The sequence below is a fragment of the Diplotaxodon limnothrissa genome, linkage group LG5, assembly GCF_057381915.1.
Source record: "Diplotaxodon limnothrissa isolate DT_005_m linkage group LG5, D_limnothrissa_male_GT1.1, whole genome shotgun sequence".
NCBI classification, from domain to species: domain Eukaryota; kingdom Metazoa; phylum Chordata; class Actinopteri; order Cichliformes; family Cichlidae; genus Diplotaxodon; species Diplotaxodon limnothrissa.
Window position 1 is genome coordinate 31,414,001 of NC_140600.1, and position 20,966 is coordinate 31,434,966.

The window sequence follows — 20,966 nt, forward strand, 5'->3', positions numbered from 1 at the left end:
GCAAACCCTCTATTTAATATGCAGTCACAGCACAGAGCATCATGTACTCCAATTTCATGAGTGGAGAATAGATTTGTAGTCCCTTACATGGCAGCCGTCCTGTTCAAGACAAGTTTAGAGTGGTATGAATCCTGTAAAATGCGACCATTCATATCAATATGGGATCAATATGATGTGAGTCAACAACAGTACAAAACACTGCTTAGTTATGAGAAATCATCAATGTATGTGAGAAAACAGAAGCTACAGCTTCATCATTTCTGGTGAATTTGACTACATGTCTACTCTTTATTGTTTCTTTTTGCTCGCTCTCTCTCTCTTTGCTGTCTCCATCCAGCCCTCTTTATCTTCGTCTCTCAGTCTTGGTGCCGGCACAAAGTTAAATATTACTGGTAACAAAAAGCACTAACAGATTCATATCTATTTACAGCAACATTCAAACTGAATGCAGGTTGCAGACGGTTATTAACAGTCAACATCCTTTTGACTTGCTGTCACCTGGATCTGGAGCTGTACACTAAACAAACACTGAAGCCCAATTCAATAAGAACAGGAACAGACAATTTTTAAGAACTAAAATAAAAAAAATCATCTCCTTGGCTCGCAACTTGTGACATACCAGCAGACTACTGGCTCAGACAGTTAAAATTAACTAATAATCTCTAGTGATTTAAGATAGATTAGATAAAGTTTTTAACGCTATTTATAGGACAAATAAAAAAGCAGACATTTTATAAGTCACAGCAATGTCCCCTCAGTTTGAACTTTTGCTATATGTCAGTTAAAGTGTGTTTTAAATCTGCGTCACTGATTTGTGTCATGAAATTACATCTTCATCTTCTTGCTGCAGCCAAAGTCTTATTCAGTCTATTAAAATCAAACCAGCAACGCCTCTGTGTGAGCACACTGTAACATCATGATATCATCAACACTAGACATTAAACCTGTTTTCATTCTATCCTGTACTGGCGTCAGTTGACAAGTTGGGAAAATAAAACATTTGAAGATAATTTTAGAAAATAATACTAAAATGCGCTGTTATTACTACTATTACTACTATTAGTTATTTTTAGGGGTGCTCTGATGAAATTTTGAGGTGCCAAAGGGTTTCAGTCTCACTTGCCTATGTGCCTGGATTACAACAAAATCCAAAATAAATTCAAACTTGTGCGCTCAGTTCTTAGTTTAATTCTTTCACCCTGGAAAAAGAATACTTCAAATAAGTCATCAAAAGCCCCCCAAATATCATACCATTCACGTCTGTGACGAGTATAAGTAAACTTCTGACGTCAACTGTACGTCCACGAATTCTAAAATTATCCGTTTTTTTAATTAGTTAATACGTTTTTTACATAATAAAATAATTATTAGTGTGGAATGGGGGAAAAAACCCGCGTTACTACCTGTTAACGTTCACGTCGCTCCAGAACTTGTTTACCAGATGACGTGCACGCTCTGCACGCACTGCACTGCATTGGACGTCGCGGGGCACGCACGTACAGCACGCACACAGCGTCACGTAATTACCGACCATGGCGGAATGTGGTCGAGTTGACAGCAACACAAGTCACACCATGGATAAAAGCATTACTCTTCCTCCCGATGAAATCTTCCGCAATTTGGAAAACGCAAAGCGCTTCGCCATAGATATCGGTACTTGGAAATATGAGCGCTTTCTTTCATTTTGCGGCAACTTTTGTACACACTGAGCTAATCTTCGTGTTTGTAGACCAGCTCTGCCGCATCCTTAATACTCTGACAAACACTAGACTTTAGGTGAAAGAAGACAAAGCTAATGGTAGCGGCTTAACTTTACACGCGATGTTAATTTGTTTGACAGCCAGTCAGTTTATTCTAAAGATGGAAGTCTGATGAGCTTTCAGGATTATCGTTTTACCTTTAAGCGGATGTGTGCCTAAACACAACCTGGCCAACTTTGACAAGTGCACGAGCCTGCACGTTAGCTGTTAGCTACTCCGTTATAAGAACTTATCTCTTTCAAGACAACATCAGAGTTTGTCACTTCATTGCTCGTTTTAAATGTCGATTCGCCCTGCTGTTTTCTTATCGGACATTATCGATGTTGTTTTGCTTTAACAGGTGGCTCTTTGACAAAGCTGGCTTACTACTCAACCGTCCAGCACAAGGTGGCCAAAGTGCGATCATTCGACCACACTGCAAAGGTACGGATGAAAAATACACTGTTTATGCTTTAAAATGCAACCACCCAAAAATATGAATCAGCACACTTGTAGGATGTTCATTCAGCCTTGTTTTGTTTTTGTTTGTTACTTAGAATAACAAAAACAAACAAACAAACAAAAACATAGCAAAATCAGATCAAGTATTGGGAGAAGTGTGCTGACCCATCCTTACATCATCAGCTAGTACTCTGTACTTTTCATGAAGTACATGTCAGTACTTTCTTGCACCTCCTCTGGGTGTTATGATGTGCAGGATTTTTTGAGGTATATGCTCCACTATAAAAACCAAAGCTCTCCATCAATCTCCTTCTAATAATTTTAACTATAATTTTCAATTAGATTAGTATCTGGGTTGTTTGCTGACCATGTCACGGGGATGAGGAAAAGCTTTAACTGTAGCTTTGGGACGTCCGTAAAAATCACTTAATCATAATGATTGTCATCTCCCTTGGTCCTTTACATTAGATGCATTCCTACATCTTGAAGTCAAACTATTCAGCTACTAAATATATTTCTGAGTTGTTGTTTTTTTTTATTTGATTTGCTACAGAGTTTAAAAATAAGTGCTGGCTGTGCATCCTTCAAGTGTAGCAATTCCACATTTTTTGTCAGGGCTTGTATCAGAAGCCAACATCTGGACTGCTTGAAGTACTCAGACATTTCTCTTCCGTATGTCTGTTTTCTAGGCGGCTGCTGGTGACAAGCTGTATGAAATATCAATGCAGGAGGAGGTGACGGCACGCCTGCACTTTATCAAGTTTGAAAATGCTTACATCGAAACATGCTTGGACTTCATTAAAGACCATCTAGTTAACACTGAAACCAAAGTTATCAAAGCCACAGGTGGAGGGGCACACAAGTTCAAAGAGCTAATCGAGAGGAAACTGGGACTCAAGTCAGTATATACAAATCAATGTTAGCTATCACCAAAAAAAACCCTTTACCTGTGCTGTATCATTCAGCATTTGTGGCAGTGTGCTAAAGTGTAGAAACTGTAGGTATAAATGGAAACAAAGGGAGCTACATTTCTAGCATATTCTAGGTGACCAGCCTTGAATTAACAATAGTCCTCCGTTCTTGTTGTAACCAGTGCACAAAGCAATATCCTGTCCTCTTCCTGTAAAACAGGAAATTGCACGACAAATTGTATGGTTTTTTTTACAGAGACCTTTGGAAGACCTTATAAAGACTCCTCTGGAAAATATTTAATATTTGATGGCTTCCCAAGTTTGGCAGCCTTCTTTTTTTGTATCGGCTAATTAAACAGACGACAAAAAAATCATTAATGTGATCGAGAGCGAGATACAGTTTCAGTTTTCCCAGTTTGTTACTCTAGTCATTTAATACAAAAAAGTAACGTATTTGCATCAGCTGGTGCTTGTTTGTAATTATTACCTGTGTAGCCAGTGTAGCTTGAAGAGTGTAAATTTGTAGTCACATTGAATTAGATCGTTTGTTATTGTTGGTGATGATGCTCACCTGTTTTTGTGCTGTACTGTGGCAGAGTGGACAAAGAGGATGAGATGACATGCCTCATCAAGGGCTGTAATTTTGTACTGAAGAACATACCACACGAGGCTTTCGTGTACGCCAAGCATGCCGACTCAGAATTCCGCTTTCAGACGACTAATCCAGACATCTTTCCTTACCTGCTGGTAAACATCGGCTCCGGGGTGTCCATAGTTAAGGTAATACAATAAATAAGTAAGAGAATAAAGAATGCTCCTTCTTGTGCTGCATCTGCATTCATTACATTGGAACATGTTTCCATTTCTTCCCATCCTTTGCATTTGCACAGATTTTAAGAGTATACTTTGTTATACTTTCCAAATACCCTGTTTTTCCCACATGTCTTTGTGTCCTCTTAAAAAGCTCAATTATAGAAACAACAGACAAATACTGGCTTTTTAAAAGGACTTAAGATGCAGTGTTTTTTGTTAAATAGAACATACTATCACTTCTCTCAATGATGCAGTAAAAATATAATATTAAGAGGTTATATGATCACTTTCATTTGATTTACTAGGTTCTTTTGTGATTAACGCACTACGCTGTATCACTTTTTTTCTCACTTTCTCCAGGTTGAATCAGAGGACAAATTTGAGAGAATAGGAGGAAGCTCAATAGGTGGAGGGACATTCTGGGGACTTGGAGCCCTTCTCACCAAAACAAAGGTATCCTGAGTAATGTGGACTGGTTTTATTACAAGTCATTTATCAGCAACTACTTAAATCGTGTATTTAAGGTTGTCTTGACTTTTTTTTTTTAATTTATTTAAACCATAGAGATTTGACGAGCTGCTACAGTTGGCCTCGAAAGGTCAGCATGCAAGTGTTGATATGCTTGTTAAAGATATCTATGGAGGATCATACGGGTATTTGGGCTTGACTGGAGATCTTATAGCGAGCAGTTTTGGGAAGTCTGCTACTGCCGACAAAGGTGAGTCATGGACGAACAGGTTTCATTTAGCTAACCTGTAGTGTTATGTAAGTGTTGAGTCACTCCTCATTTCATTACATTTTGCTAAAAAATAATGGGAAAACGTGCAATAATTTATGTATTATTATTTATTTATTTATTGTAATTTCTGTAAGTAGTATTAAAGAGGACTTTTCCAGGCTTCTAGAAGGACATTCAAAGCTCTTCTTTGGATGTTGGCTGTGTTTTTGTTCTCACACTGCTTCAATGGGAAGGCCAATTAATGGCTGATAATGAATCATTATATCTTGGTTTGTTTTCACTGCATTGTCAGTGTGTTTGGGTTCACACCCATGCTGGACAATTAAGTTGTTGCCAGTCAGATACTTTACATATTGCACTGGATGATGGATCAAAATCTTTCTGTGATCTCCAACACCACTGGCTGAAACACAGCCGCAAACCATTACAGAGCCTCCTCTGTGTTTCAGAGATGGCTATAGACACTGACTGCTGTATTTCTACTCTGAACTCATCTGTACATATTAAAAATGAATTTAAACAAAAAAATAAATAAAATCATATCCGTCACTCCATGTGACCTGTTGCCACTAATTTTCAGTTCAGTTCTAGTGTAATTTGGCATACCTCAGCCTTTTTGCCCCGTTTCCCCTCCTGAAGAGTGTCTTCTTGACAGCCACCCTTCCACTGAGACCGTTTCTAATGAGGCTTCAGTGAACTGTAGATGGATCAACTGAAGGGCCATATTTATCTTTGGATTTTTTCCTTTTTCTTAAGGCAGTGAGTTTCATATACTGTTCATCTGCTGTAGATATTTGGCATGCCACTTCTTCTTTTATCCTCCAGCTTCCTCAAATATTTCTAATGGGTACACTGCACAGCATGCTGCAGTATGCCAAGCCAGCTAATAGCTCTTTGGGAATCACCTGGTCGTTGCAAAAAAATATTATCTTATGCCTGTTAACTGTTATCTTTAGCATTTTTTTGTGGATTCAACTAAAGAAATGGGAGCAAATTATATGTTAAGTGGCAGGCTGCTAATAAGAAAGTGCCTAAAGGGTCAATTTAAAATTGTTTCTTTTTTAAGTTGTCTGTTATGTGTGGACACAACACTGGTTCATCCCTTTAGTTATATTGCGCTTTTGTTTAATTGCGAAAATAGTACAAAAACTGGGCTGAAAATGAGCATAAAGCAGTTAATGTCCAAAGAAAACTCTCAAAGACCTTCAAAAAGCTCAAAGAACGTTTTCCCAAGAAAAAATTAGAAACTTGCAAGAATGTGCATCTCATGGAAGCAAATTATAAAGAAATTGTGGGTGGTTAAAGACAGTACTGTGCATCCTTGTAATGTCAGACTCTAACAACTTGGTTATATATTGTGTTTTGTATTTGCAGCTTATTCATTTATCATGACAAAAAAACACCTCACATCCTTTTAGTATGTTTTTAGTCCTAAAATGAAAGAGGCTTGCTCTGAAGATCAACAGCTGCAGGGCAACAGCTGCAGTAAGCTCAGATTATTCATGGTAAAATGTATTTCAGTGATGGCCTAGTTTCAAAGCGTAATATATCTGAATTTGCATTTAAACTCAAACCACACTAGTCCACCTCAGATTATTACATTTGAGTAGTTTCTTCCTCAGTATGTGGAAAAATGGCTTCTTCCTTTTTAACTGTCATATAATGGTGATTTTTAAGTGTAGCTACTGCAGTTTAAAGACGTAATTGATTTAAATAAATTGATTATAACCAGATACTTTTATTTCTCTAACAAGGCAGGATCCCTGTTCTTTTTTACCTTGTTAACTACTTCATGTGATGTTTTTGCTCAAAGACATATGAGCATGGCTGTCATGGCTGAGCATTTCTATTGGAATTGCAGCCCAGTTTAATGCCTAACAATCCTCTCACATGCCATATCTTTTAGGGAGGGTTTAACTTGTCAGAACTTGCAATTACAAACGAGTTTGAGCTAACATTAGTGACACCCTATATATTAGGTAATGTCAGGAAAAAAATATCCTATATAGAGCTTTTCTACTTAGTTTTCTACACATGCTTTCTATCTAACATCAACAGCAACTTGGGGTTTAGGATCTTGCCCAAAGATACTTTGGCAGACTGAAGACTGGAGACACCAACCTTCCAGTTAGTGAATGACCTGCTCTACCTCATGAACCAGGGCTGGTTTATTCATATATTACATATTGACTATACATATTAAAGGAGGAAATCGTGTTGAGTTGCTTCTAAGCCATACTTGGCCCTGTTGCCTCACAGCAAAAAGTTCTCACCCTGTCAGGTTTTCTTTGTGTGCTCCTGCTTCCTTCCATAGTCCAAAGACATGCACTTCCTGGGGTTAGGGGTTAAGTGATGATTCAAATTGCCCATAGGTGTGAATGTTACCATAAATTGGAAAAGTAGAAGAGGATGGATGGGTGAAAGCCAAACTCTATCATGATAAATTGAATTTTGTTGTCTCCAGGAAAAAAAAGCATCTAATATTTTTCAGTTTTATTACAGCTGCAGAATCAAATTGATGCCTCTTCATCCGGTGTTGTATTGGTGAATATTATGGAATAAAGGGATGGTGTTATCCCAGAAAATTCAACATCTTTTATAATTTATTGAAGTGAAGTCTGTAACTGTTCAGCTGCTACTGTTGAGCAATTATTGTAGGTAAGTAGTAATTCTAGGTTATAGTTCCAGTTTGAAAATTAAGGAAGTGTTTTAATATGTTTTTTTTTTTGTTTTGTTTTTTTTTGTTGTTGTTTTTTGTTTTATGGAGGCTATCACAGTGCCATCCCGGTGCTATTTATATACTAATATAAAGTCTTACCTCTTTTATGCCTTTATGTTCATATAACCTGCTCTGAATTTTAGACTTTTCTAAAGAAGACATGGCCAAGAGTTTACTCCATATGATCAGCAATGACATCGGGCAGCTGGCCTGTCTTTATGCCAAGCTTCACAACCTGTCCAGAGTGTATTTTGGAGGCTTCTTTATTAGAGGACACCCTGTTACCATGCACACAATCACCTATAGCATCAACTTCTTTACCAAGGCAAGCAAAACTTTGTGCTCTGACACAGAAACAACTTTACAAAAGGCAGTCGTCTATTTGTTTCATGTCAGTATAGCTGTGAACTGTACAATATTTAAACCACAGCCTTTTGACCTCCTCTTGCTTTGTTGTAGGGTGAAGTTCAGGCCTTGTTTTTGAGGCATGAAGGTTATTTGGGAACCATTGGAGCCTTTCTTAAAGGAGCAGAGGAAGACAGTAAGAAAGAAACAGCTAATGCCTGTTGTGGTTTTCAAACAACGATGATTGCACTTGACTGTTCTGCTTTGGTTTAGACAACAACCTGATCTAGTTGGTCTTTGACAGGGCTCTTGTTCTTATCTTATAATTTCTGCTGTTAACTATCCATCCATCCATCCATCCATCTTCATCCGCTTTGTCTGGGGCCGGGTCGCGGGGGCAGCAGCCTAAGCAAAGAGGCCCAGACCTCCCTCTCCCCAGCCACCTCCTCCAGCTTATCCGGGGGAATACCAAGGCGTTCCCCGGCCAGCCGAGAGATATAATCTCTCCAGCGTGTCCTGGGTCTGCCCCGGGGCCTCCTCCCGGTGGGACATGCCTGGAACACCTCACCCAGGAGGCGCCCAGGGGGCATCCTTGTCAGATGCCCGAACCACCTCAGCTGGCTCCTTTCGATGTGGAGCAGCAGCTGCTCTACTCTGAGCCCCTCCCGGATGGCCGAACTTCTCACCCTATCTCTAAGGGAGAGGCCAGCCACCCTTCGGAGGAAGCTCATTTCTGCCGCTTGTATCCGCGATCTCGTTCTTTCGGTCACTACCCACAGCTCGTGGCCATAGGTGAGGGTAGGGACGTAGATCGACCGGTAAATTGAGAGCTTCGCTTTTACACTCAGCTCCCTCTTCACCACGACGGACCGGTGCAGCATCCGCATTACTGCAGCTGCAGCCCCAATCCGTCTGTCGATCTCCGGCTCCCTTCTCCCATCACTCGCGAACAAGACCCCGAGATACTTGAACTCCTCCACTTGGGGCAGGAACTCATCCCCGACCCGGAGTGGGCACTCCACCCTTTTCCGGCTGAGAACCATGGCCTCAGATTTGGAGGTGCTGATCCTCATTCCCGCTGCTTCACACTCGGCTGCGAACCGCTCCAGTGCGAGCTGGAGGCCCTCACCCGATGAAGCCAACAGAACCACATCATCTGCAAAAATCAGAGATGAGATTCTGAGGCCACCAAAGCGAAAGCCCTCCGCCACTTGGCTGCGCCTAGAAATCCTGTCCATAAAAATTATGAACAGAACCGGAGACAAAGGGCAGCCCTGGCGGAGCCCATCACCCACCGGGAACGAGTCCGACTTATTGCCGGCAATGCGAACCAAGCTCTTGCAACGGTTGTATAGGGATCGAATGGCCCGTAGCAATGGGCCAGACACCCCATATTCCCGCAACACCTCCCACAGGACACCCCGAGGGACACGGTCGAATGCCTTCTCCAAGTCCACAAAACACATGTAGACTGGTTGGGCAAACTCCCATGCACCCTCAAGTATCCTGGAGAGGATAAAGAGCTGGTCCAGTGTTCCGCGACCAGGACGAAAACCGCATTGTTCCTCCTGTATCCGAGGTTCGACTAACGGACGAACTCTCCTTTCCAGCACCCTGGCATAGACTTTCCCAGGGAGGCTGAGGAGTGTGACCCCCCTGTAGTTGGAACACACCCTCCGGTCCCCTTTCTTGAAGATGGGGACCACCACCCCGGTCTGCCAGTCCACAGGTACTGCCCCTGATCTCCACGCAACATTGCAGAGGCGTGTCAACCAGGACAGCCCTACAACGTCCAGAGCCTTCAGGAACTCGGGGCGGACCTCATCAACACCAGGGGCTCTGCCACTAAGGAGTTGTTTAACTGCCTCAGTGACCTCGCCCCCGGAAATTGGCGGGTCATTCCCCTCATCCCCAGACTCTGCTTCCTCCTCGGAAGACGTGTCAGTGGGATTAAGGAGGTCCTCGAAGTATTCCTTCCACCGCCTGACAATTTTCTCAGTCGACGTCAGCAGCGCTCCGCCAGCACTATACACAGTGCAGGTAGAGCACCGCTTTCCCCTCCTGAGACGTCTGACGGTTTGTCAGAATCTCTTCGAGGCAGCCCGAAAGTCTTTTTCCATGGCCTCTCCGAACTCCTCCCACACCCGAGTTTTTGCTTCAGCCACTGCCCGAGCCGCATTCCGCTTGGCCTGTCGATACCTGTCGGCTGCCTCCGGAGTCCCACAGGCTAACCAAGCCCGATAGGACTCCTTCTTCAGCCTGGTGGCTCCCTTCACCTCTGGTGTCCACCATTTGGTTCGGGGATTACCACCACGGCAGGCACCAACCACCTTGCGGCCGCAGCTCAATGCAGCAGCTTTGGCAATGGAGACGCTGAACATGGTCCATTCGGACTCAATGTCCCCAGTCTCCCTCGGAATGCTGTTGAAGCTCTGCCGGAGGTGTGCGTTGAAGATCTCGCGGACTGGGGCCTCTGCTAGACGTTCCCAGCACACCCTCACTACGCGTTTAGGTGCACCAGGTCTGTCCAGCGTCTTCCCCCGCCACCTGATCCAACTCACCACCAGGTGGTGATCAGTTGACAGCTCAGCCCCTCTCTTTACCCGAGTGTCCAGAACATATGGTCGCAGGTCTGCTGATACGATTACAAAATCGATCATCGACCTACGGCCTAGAGCATCCTGGTGCCACGTGCACTTATGGACACTCTTATGTTCGAACAGGGTGTTCGTTATGGCCAAACTGTGATTAGCACAGAAGTCCAATAACAGAGCACCGCTCGGGTTCAGATCAGGGAGGCCGTTCCTCCCAATCACGCCCCTCCAGGTCTCGCTGTCGTTACCCACGTGAGCTAACTAGTAGCTGCTAAATCCTTTATATCAAGTAGCTTTCTAGATTCAACCTGTGGTTGGACAGACTCTCTACTCCCCCGTCACGGACTGCAGCTGGACAAAAGTAGTCTTTTTTTTTTCCTGCTCTTGAGATCCACTGCACGTTGAAGGCCCACTCTAACCAGAACCTGCAGCACTAGTGCTCCTTCACTAAGCTCTTCAAGACTGCACAACAGGGACTACCTTTGCTAGTTGGAGTCCAAGATGGTGAAGTTAAAGTCCATCCACAGTGACCACTGGAACAGTTATGGGTATTCTGTGGGAAACATTAAAAGGATCACTGAAAACTTAACAGTATTATGAGAATTTTTTTGGAAGCAGTTTTTAGTGAGATTAAGTATAAATAAAATCTGTGGAGGTGGTCCTTGACAAAAACACATTTCATAAACTGCCATAATAGTATATTAAAGGAATGGTGTATCATCAAAGACCAATAACGGTAACGTTTAAATACGTTAACTTTGCAAAAGACTTGTTTAAATATTAACTGTAATGATATTAAAATTCTCTGTAATCCAAACAGTGTTTGGTAAATATATTAACGTTTACATTTTTTCTCCTCTAGATCCAAACCAGTATAGCTGGGGTGAGAATTACGCAGGTAGCTCAGGTCTGATGAGCGTTTCTCCTGACATGAATCCTATGCAACGTGCTCGTAGTGGAACGGTGAGTCCACAGTGAGTTAGAGATTTGTGGTATCTGAAGACCTGAGGCTGGGCCACGTAGCACAACATGGCACATCAGCCCTCATTTGCTAATGTTTTTTTTCTTTACATCCTTTTCCATCTAATTATTGATAAGTTTGTCTATAAACTTCAATTAATGTTTTCGTTTTTGATGGAGATGCCATCATTATTGTTCTCGCTGAATACAAAGTCATAAAAAATTCATTCCGTTCATCTTTGTATTCTAATTTTTTTCCCATTTTCTGTCCACACACTCTTCTAACTCTCTCCTTCAGTTTCCTGTAAGTACCTCTGCCTGCTTTGCTTGTTTGGTGGTTTGATGGCACATTGGTTGTGTTCAACACGTCGTGTAACTGCAAACACTTAAACAGTTGTTGTGACAGGCATTCATTTGTGTGTTCACATTAGATGAACAATAGAAAATAATAGGTTGTTTGATGGTTTTAAAAGATGTGAAGTGTTTCAGGTGTGCACTTTGCTTTTTTTGTAATACCTTGAGCTTCTAGGCCACTGTAGTAGCAGGAGCAGCTATGTGCCCTCCCCACTCCCAGTCTCCCTCCCTCAGCCCACAATCACTGAAATACCCTTGTGCCCAACTCGCATTCACTAGTTTTCATTACTGCAGACTTCTTTGCTTTTCTTTCCTCTCGAGAAACCATCAGCAGATGTACTAAGTTCTTTAAAAGGAAAGGACTTCCTCTAATGGACTATTGATTGTGTCCATTTAATGAATCTGTTGGCTTTCATTGGCTTTTAGAGTTAAATTCTGGTTTAACCTCTCCTCTTTACTACATCTCACGCTCATCGTTTTTGTTGACACACTGAAGAAAAAATACTGACATGAGTGCCACAAAGAAGGGGAAATATTTTAAAATACATCCTGGAATGATGGTGTTTAAGAAGGGTAGTGGGAATAGGCTTGTACAATTTAACAGCTGGAATAAACGTCAAGTTATCTGAGTGGTTAGGCTTTTATCCATAAAAGCCTTTTATGGGCAAGGCGTGATAGCGTGAATGTTTTCTGTGTCTTTGTTGTACAGTTTGACATGTTGGAGATGGACCGTCTGGAGAGGCAACTGGTGAACCTGCCTCTGCTGCAAGACCCTTCCTCTTACATCCCTGACACTGTGGACCTCACAGAGGATGCTCTGGCCCGTGAATACTGGCTATACTGCTTCGAAGAGGCCCTAGATGGGGTAGGATGGCATCATAGTTGTAATAGCAAGACAAATGTGGTAAATATCTGCAAAATTATTCTTAAAAAATGGGGAAAAAACACAATGACAAAAATCAAGTCGGAGCCCAGCATTCGGCTTTGAAATCGAAGGTATGAATTCTAAGGTGTCTGTTTCTATTAATATTTTAACTCTGTCAGATTAGACAGCTACAAAGTAATGTTGTCTTCTCATTACTATAGACATGACTGACTGCACGTTCTTCCCACGTTACTCATGCATGCAGCATCATGAAGAGCTGCTAGCTAGTAATTTCCAGTAAAGAATGTAAACACAATGGGAACCAAAGCAGTGTTTGTAATGCTATCTGCCAGTCTAGTCACAGTTCCACCTGACTGCACTGGCAGCATCGTTGGCTGTCAGACTGCTCTGTGTTTATTTTGGTCAACCTCAATTAAATTGCTCAAAATAATTCTAACATGCCAGTCTTTCTGTTAGGACGTACTGAGGGATCTCAGATGAGGCATAGGTTCTCATAGATTGTGACACATCATGCAAGACAAAAAGAAAATGTTGTGCATGACATCCATTTTTTTCCTTCTGAACCCAAAGAAATTATCCCATCTTTGCTCATAATTGGGTTGATATATAGTGTAGTTTGATTTTTGGGTCACTGTTGGGGAGATCTGTCTCTTATGTGGTGGGATCTTTTTTTTAACAAAGGAATGAATTTTGACCTGATCCTGGTCTGACAGTAAAGCTTCACGTTTCCCTTTTGGATCTGGGAAAAGTTCTAGTCAAAATATTTGCCATTTACATGGTGATGTATACACATTTCTTTTATTTCTTTGCTCAAAAGTTGAAGTGTTTTTTGATTACTTTTTTTTTTTGGTCCTTGAGCAGGTGGTTAAGAGAGCTGTAGCGAGTCAGCCTGACATGCCGGAGGCAGCCCTGCGTGCTGAGAAGTTCCGTCAGAAATACAGACACAAGCTTCAGACCCTTCGTCAACAGCCGTTGTAAGGACTGCTAGTGGCTCTGCTACTGCATCTAGTTTACTCAGAGGTTGCTTTAAGTCGAACTCTTTCTTCACCGTCTGCATTAGTTTCATCTCTTTATACCGGCAAAATCTTGATGTTGATCCTGTTTACTCTTTCAGTTTTTAGGACTGGGCTGCACTCCATAAGTGTGGATTAGTAATAGAATCACAGCACTAGGTCTGTAACAGTCTATAAAATTTAAAGAAGAAATACTTCCAAATTCCAGATATTTATATATTTTAACTTTCTAATAGTTTATTTCAGAACATTAAAAAAGGGGGGGAAACTGTGGAAAAGTGCTTTGCATTTATTATCCCAGCCCGGTTGTTTCTATATGTTTCTCTCTTGCTAACATAGAGTGCTTCTCTTCTCACCTAGTGCTTATGGATCCCTCACTGTCAGAAGTTTGTTAGACACGAGGGAACACTGTTTAAACGAGTTCAACTTTCCTGATCCCTACTCTAAGGTGAAATCTATCAAATGTGTTGTTTTGCTTTTATGCACCTTTCTTGAATTTTACAGCTGAATTGGCCTTTAGTGACCAATGTCATGACTCTGTAGTTTTCTTTTTGTTGACTTTGTTTTTGTTGTATTGTTTTTTTTGTATTTCAGATTAAACAGAGGGAGAATGACATTGCTCTCAAGTACTATCAAAAGGCAGTGAAGTCCTTGGATGAGCTGAGCTGGGAGGAGAAACAGTTTGCCCTAGTCCAGGGTGTCCTGGCTGGGAATGTCTTTGACTGGGGAGCCAAGGCCGTGTCAGAGTGAGTGGTCTTTTTTTCATCTCTTGCTGGGTTCATAGATTACATCAACCCAGCTGCACAAGCTTTTAGAGACACAAAACATTTTAGCCTCAGTCTTGAAGTTTTGTTATTTTTTGGTAAACTGTTGCTGGTTTGAGCTCACTTTAGTCTGTTTCGTTTTGACACTTACAGCGTCCTGGAATCTGACCCCGAGTTTGGGTTTGAGGAGGCTAAACGACAGCTGGAAGGTATCCAAGTACTTTAACACAATTGCAGTTGCAACTGCACTGCAGAAGTATTGTTAACTACACGTTAGCAGGGCATAAGCACTGTCAGAGGTCTATCTGTGTCTCAGTCCATGCAAGCACATTGTGTGCAATGTGAGGGTCAACTGTGTTTCATAAGCACTCAGACAGACAGAACGTTTAGGCTTATTTTTATTATACTAACATGTCTCCTTGCTTCTCTCACTTGCTCTTACATTTTATCTCCTTCCAGTCAGGATGTGAGAGATGAGAAGACCGAGGAACCAAATTCAAACTTTTGTTCCTCTTAAGTAACTTGGTTAGTTTTAATGTCATCACATGGGTACACCTTGGGTTGATTGGATTGGATTTCCAATCACATATTAGTTTAAGGAGAGAGAAAAAACATTAAGCCTTAAGATAGCATATTGAAAATCTCCCAGCATCACATGACAACTGAAGCATGAAAATGAACTTTTAAGTGCAAGTAAATATTGTTGTACAGCTGGTGTGGAGGCAGATTAATATTTTCAAGAGGAAGGTATCTGTTTAGTTTGACATCACTTCAAACATTTCCTATAAGCTGTGTGCCTTTTTGCTTGCTGTTACACCTTCTGATGTCTGCTGATGATACACTGTCGGATTTTAGACCTGCTTTTATGCCTCTTGGTGGTCAGACTGACATTTGTATTTTCTTTTTTATTCCCCTCTCAGAGCGGCCATGGCTCGTTGATTCCTATGACCAGTGGCTTGAAAGACTAAAGGTCAGATTCATTCTGTTGGTCTTCACACTCACAAGCTGTTTTCACATGTGATCTTAGGGCAATATCTATAAAATCAGGCCTGGATCTTGGCTGAAGTTGTGCATTTTTACATGCATCACACAGCAGCAGACAGTTTGATTCAGACATGTTTTCACCTCTGTGTTGGATATAAGTGTATTCTTTCATTGGATGTCTCATTAGAAATTAAGCAAACTTTGTTTCCCTTTGGATCTGACTATGTGATTGAAGCTTTTTCACACATGTACTGCAGTCATGTACCTTTCTAGACGTTTCCCTGGAGGAGCTTCGTGTGAAAACACAAACTGAGACAATAAATGGTCTTAAACCTACCATAAACACCTTATGTTCAACACTTTTTGAACTAGGGATAAGCATGTTTTGATGAACCACAAAGGGATAACATCTTCTGGGTGGTCATTAGTAGTGTTTTGCATACTTGCAGGAATGTTTCTGTGTTTTATTTTCTTGATAATTAATGGCTGAATGTCATCCATCCTGGTTTTCTCTTGCAGGGTCCTCCTCATAAGTGTGCCTTGTTTTTCGTAGATAATAGTGGAGTAGACATCATTCTAGGGGTGATGCCTTTTGTAAGAGAGCTTCTCTCTCGAGGAACAGAGGTAGGAAACTGACAGAATAATTACAAAAAGAGAGTATTTGGTCAGATGTTCATTAAACTCTGCAATGATTCTACTGTTTAGGTGGTTTTGGCCAGCAACTCTGGTCCAGCTCTGAATGACGTGACGAATGGTGAACTGCAGATACTGACAGAAAGAATTGCTGCTATGGATCCCGTCATTGAGTGAGTGTATATAAGTGATTTTAAATGTGGTTATTGATGAGACAAACTCTTTAGGGTATAGATTTTTATTATTGACCTAAAGGACTAGATAAATTCCAATTTGCTTTAGTTGTTTGCTATAAATTAGTTTTACTTGTCATTTTAGTTTTACACATCTGAACAGTGATAAACATGAACATGCTTGTTTTTTTAAATCTTGGGCCATAGTGACCGTATTGAGAGCAAAACAACAAATAGTTGTGGAGATGTGAATGACTGATTAAAAACAACCTTCACCCCCAAAGATACAATAAATGACAAATAGCTTGTACTAACAGCTCATTCTTAAGGGTGAGCTGCCTTGCATTGTAAACAAAAACATTACTCATTAGGAGCTAGCATGAGCAACAAAATCCTTGTTGTAAATAATACTGTACACATGGCTGATGTCTACAAAGCACTGGGCTGTGGTGTGTTTGTTGTTGTGTAGGGCTGGCCTGAGAGAGGACAGGTTGCTGCTGGTGCAGAGCGGTTCCAGTTCTCCGTGTTTGGATCTGAGGTTAGTTGTTTTAGTTTGCATTGAACTTTTTAAATATTTTTTTAAATACTTTAAGTAAGATTTCTGCAAACTGCAGCCTGAAGCTGACAGAATGAGCTCCTCTTGCTATGAATGCATGCATCCAAGCTTCAGTCCATGTCTGTCGAATGAATGAATTAATAAGCACATTACATTTGACCTCCACAGCACTGATGGATGAACTGACTATTTTTTTCCAAAATGCCAAAAAGTCCCATGAAGTGATAAGAACAAGGTTAATCTGCTTTCAGACCTGTGATACTAATATTCTCTCATACAGTCCATTCTGGATTCACTTTAAAATGTTCTCACTACTTTTAAAAACCTATTTGTTTTTGGTTGTTTGCAGGTATGGTTGACGAGAGTACCTTGACTTTTTGTTATGCAAACACAGTCTTATTCGCTTTGTCTATTTGATTTTTTTCTTTGTATTTATTGTTGATTTAGTCACTAATATGTATAGTGTATATTTTGTATAACCTGTACAGCACTTTGATCAACTGAAGGTGTTTAATATGTGATGTAGACTCTGACCTGATATGACTTGACTTCTCTTGGCTCTGTATGTATAATACTGATATTAAAGTAATCAGCATAAGATAATAATATCACATTAGTGATGGCGGGAGAGCCGAATACTGATAAGATAGTTCCTTGTTTTTGGACCGTGTGATAGTCGTGGCTGTGCTTCTATAATGATAAAAATAATAGTGCAAAGTGTGGCTAACATAAGCTGTTAATTGACTCCTTGGGGAGGAGGAGTAAGATAAACTGATTAAAGCCCCTGTCCTGACAAGAAATCAGGTGATTCTACGTCTTTGTTGTTTCCCAGCCGCCTGGACAAAGTTTTGGCGATGGTTGTGCGGGAGCGGCAGACCGACCTGGTGATCATCGAGGGAATGGGTCGAGCCATTCACACCAACTACTACGCCATGCTCAGCTGCGAGAGCCTCAAGATGGCCGTTATCAAAAACTCGTGGCTGGCCGACCGACTGGGGGGAAAACTGTTCAGCGTGGTCTTCAAGTATGAAGTACCAGCCGGGAAACCAAACAAGGACTGCGGTGCTTTTTCTCCTTCCTGAACGTGACAGAAGTAGTTTGAGTTGAAGCTCTGAATGTAAGGAGGATGATCGTATACTGCCACTGAGTGAACAACCGATTTTAACGCTGACTGTTAAAAGTTTATGTGGGTTTTTAAGGGTGATCATTAATTGGGAGATTTGTATGTTTCATTTTAAAGTCGACTTTTGGCTTCATGAACATATTGCTTTCTTGCACATCCATCAAGTTTTCTGTTGAATCATATCATAGCTATCAGTACTACCAGTTTATATACATAGCTTTTATTTTGAAAATGTGCGCCTGTCATTCCCAACATGGCTGTGTACATCTAAGGGATTTGACTTTTTGGCTAGATAGAGACAGCAGCAGGAATAATTACAGCTTTCAGTGGTGAGACGTTTTTAATGTGCCTTAAGGTTGATGTGATTTCACTCACTCAGTTTTGCATTTAATTCCTGTTGTAGGTGTCATGTTACACAAATGTCAGTTTTTTCCAGCACTCTCAGGCCATAGACAAAGAAAAACTCACATTTCTTTTTATGACATTCACTCCACTAATCGAATTGAAATTAAGAATCACTGTCATTGTCATTTATGTAGCTGTTGATGTGGAATCAGGGAAGATCAGCTTGATCAGTGGGAGAAGCAGCACTTTATCACAGCAATTCAAGAAACCTACAGTGTTCCTCCACAAGGTGGCAGTATTCTACTGTGATGTAGATTTTTAGTCTTTAAGTCTTTCCAAAGGTGCTTGGTGTCAAAATTAACACAGCATATTTCAGGTTCAGTAAACTGTAAGCATCACATGGAACTTGATGTCACTGAGCTGGCTGTGGCATGAGTCCATGCATTCACTGTAATTACCTGGCATGTACAAATACACACTGCAGTCCATCCCAGAGTCAAAAGATATTTGTTTTAAGGCAATAATATGGCAGCTTCTAGTTGTAACAAACATCAAACCTGATGTGAAGTGGTTTATTGTATTGTTAACTTCATCACAAAGGTCTAAATTCAAGGCAGGCTCTGATTAAAAACATTCTTGGTATGAAAATATCTCCCAAAGTCACAGTTGCTTCACTTCTGTACTCATATTGCAATATTGTATTTTTCATTTGTACATATATGTGATATACAATTTTGTGCGTGTGTATGTGTGTGTGTGTGTGTGTGTGTGTGTGTATATATATATATATGTATGTATGTATGTATGTATGTATATATATATATATATATATATATATATATATATATATATATATATATATATATATATATATATATATATACATACATACATACATACATACATACATACATACATACATACATATATATATATGAGAAATTACATCACTTCAGTTAAGCACACCAAGCACAATTTTGAGTATTATTATTCTCTTGACAATCAATTTTAATTAAATGGTGAAAACCTATATTTTACCTTTGTGAGTGTGTGTGCGTGCGCGCGCGCGTGTTGCATTTTCTTTGTAGATGTGTCAGAAGAGTTTTGAACTGAGTAGAGAAATCGGGAAAGTTGAAAGTTGCCCCATATTAAAAAAACCAAACATGCCCCTGGCAGTATGAAAGCTCAGCACCCTAGTATGTGGCAGTTGATGCCTGCTGGGGAGCTTCAAGCTGATAATGCATGAGGAGGCCTGGCAGGGGGTCCTCCTGCTTTCTCTCTTGCTCATCACTCCCACTGCCAAAACCCACACGCAACCAGTTCTTCAGCCTGCCCTTATGGATGTGGTGACATCTGCTTATAGCCTATGAAAGGTCTGCTCGGGTGGAGGTTTTGTTTTTATTTTTTTGCTAGTTTTGGGGTTTTTTTTTTTACACTTTCCAGTGCAGACAGGGTTGTCTATCCATCAGTGCAGTCATGCACACGTCATGAGATAATGGGCACCCCTTGCCTCCTACAAGCTGTCTAGGTCCTACATAGGACCTAGACAGCTTGACAAAGTTTGGCTAGCTTGATCCACAGAACTGACACACCTGATGCTGTATGACTACCATCAGTGTTTGATCATAATCTGTGTGCATATACACCACTCTGCTGTTTTGTACACAGTGATCAACTCACATAATGAACATTTATTTCCACCATCTTTAAAAATGCACGTGATTAACAGAGAAAGATTTTTAAAAAAGAAAAAATGTCTAATTTATGCCAATTATTTAGTATTAATTGAAATATTCAGATGTAGCCTGTTAACAATCAATTCATTCCATAAATCATTACATTTCTTTTAATCTTGCATGATGCCAGTAGCTGTCCACAGCTGTTTTTAACAATAACAGCTATGAATGAAATTTATAAATGTCAGTATTGATGCTGATGGTCCCGACAACTCCTGGTGTTTCAAATCATACCAGACTCGTTGTTTGTAGCCATTCGGTATTTTTATAAAAAGCGGGTTGTTGGTTCGAGATCTGCCACTGAAAAAAGTAGTTTGTATAGAAAAGAAACAGCTTCATCTTGCTCGATGGCTAAATCTTATTCTTTACAATTTTTATAATGACTACTGTTTTTGTTTTAAAGAAATGTCAGTGTTGTGACAGCGTAGCGTGCAGCTGTAGCATATTGGACTGTATTTGGTTAGCGGTCTAATGGGGGCAAACTGGCAATCGGGACATCCTTAAGCTGTTTGAATTTAGGGTGAACTGCTCAAAGCCACTTCAAACATAGGCTCTGGCTCCAGGGAACAGGAACTCCCATTTGGTAACAGGAAAGCCTGTTAGATAATCCACTCTGGATACACACAGTATCTGGGTGAAATGTTGCTACATACAAAAAAATAAATGTTTTCCCCAAACAAGCAGATGACTAACATTTAACTAACAAAATGCTAAACTAAAAGATCTACAAGTACAAGATGGACTGGCACCAAACATTCACGGTTACCAGAATGTTACAAATTGGTTCAAAGGAAGTGAAAACTAGCATGTAAGACATCTGGAGGTTAATTGGCATTCATGGAAAATCAAGAAAACAAAGCAAACATAAAGAGATGTGAAAAAACATACTGAAACAAACTTAGTGAAATCAGAGACTTACAATGACACCACTCTAAATTATGCCAACATGTTTGATCACCTAGAAACCTTTTTTTATAGATTTGGAGAAGGAAATAAAACCTGTTGTGTTTCTTAATTCTGCGGGTATTCAGAAGAAACTCACTGCCATCTTTACAAAGTTCTCTAGTAGATATGCACGGATTGATTTATTTTTCGTAATGAACTCATTAAGTGACGG

The 20,966-nt window shown here is 40.6% G+C and overlaps 1 protein-coding gene across 1 annotated transcript; it reads left to right on the forward strand.

Moving 5' to 3' along the window:
* The first annotated feature begins 1,524 nt into the window (after positions 1 to 1,524).
* On the forward strand, positions 1,525 to 18,765 carry pank4 (pantothenate kinase 4 (inactive)). Its single transcript, XM_085353417.1, has 19 exons — positions 1,525 to 1,653; positions 2,101 to 2,183; positions 2,891 to 3,099; positions 3,709 to 3,892; positions 4,286 to 4,378; positions 4,490 to 4,643; positions 7,527 to 7,708; positions 7,843 to 7,924; positions 11,185 to 11,285; positions 12,346 to 12,501; positions 13,384 to 13,496; positions 13,896 to 13,983; positions 14,130 to 14,281; positions 14,453 to 14,508; positions 15,220 to 15,269; positions 15,803 to 15,907; positions 15,989 to 16,089; positions 16,559 to 16,627; positions 17,478 to 18,765. Exons 1-19 carry the CDS (start codon positions 1,533 to 1,535, stop codon positions 17,725 to 17,727), a joined length of 2,349 nt encoding a protein of 782 aa, XP_085209543.1. The 5' UTR covers positions 1,525 to 1,532; the 3' UTR covers positions 17,728 to 18,765.
* The last annotated feature ends 2,201 nt before the right edge of the window (positions 18,766 to 20,966 follow it).

Excerpts from the sequence above, each read along its gene's own strand:
- pank4 (XM_085353417.1), top strand. The coding sequence starts at position 1,533 with ATGGCGGAATGTGGTCGAGTTGACAGCAACACAAGTCACACCATGGAT. Across the intron at positions 3,100-3,708 it reads GAGAGGAAACTGGGACTCAA|AGTGGACAAAGAGGATGAGA; the intron begins GTCAGTATATAC and ends GTACTGTGGCAG. Across the intron at positions 13,497-13,895 it reads ACCCTTCGTCAACAGCCGTT|TGCTTATGGATCCCTCACTG; the intron begins GTAAGGACTGCT and ends CTTCTCACCTAG.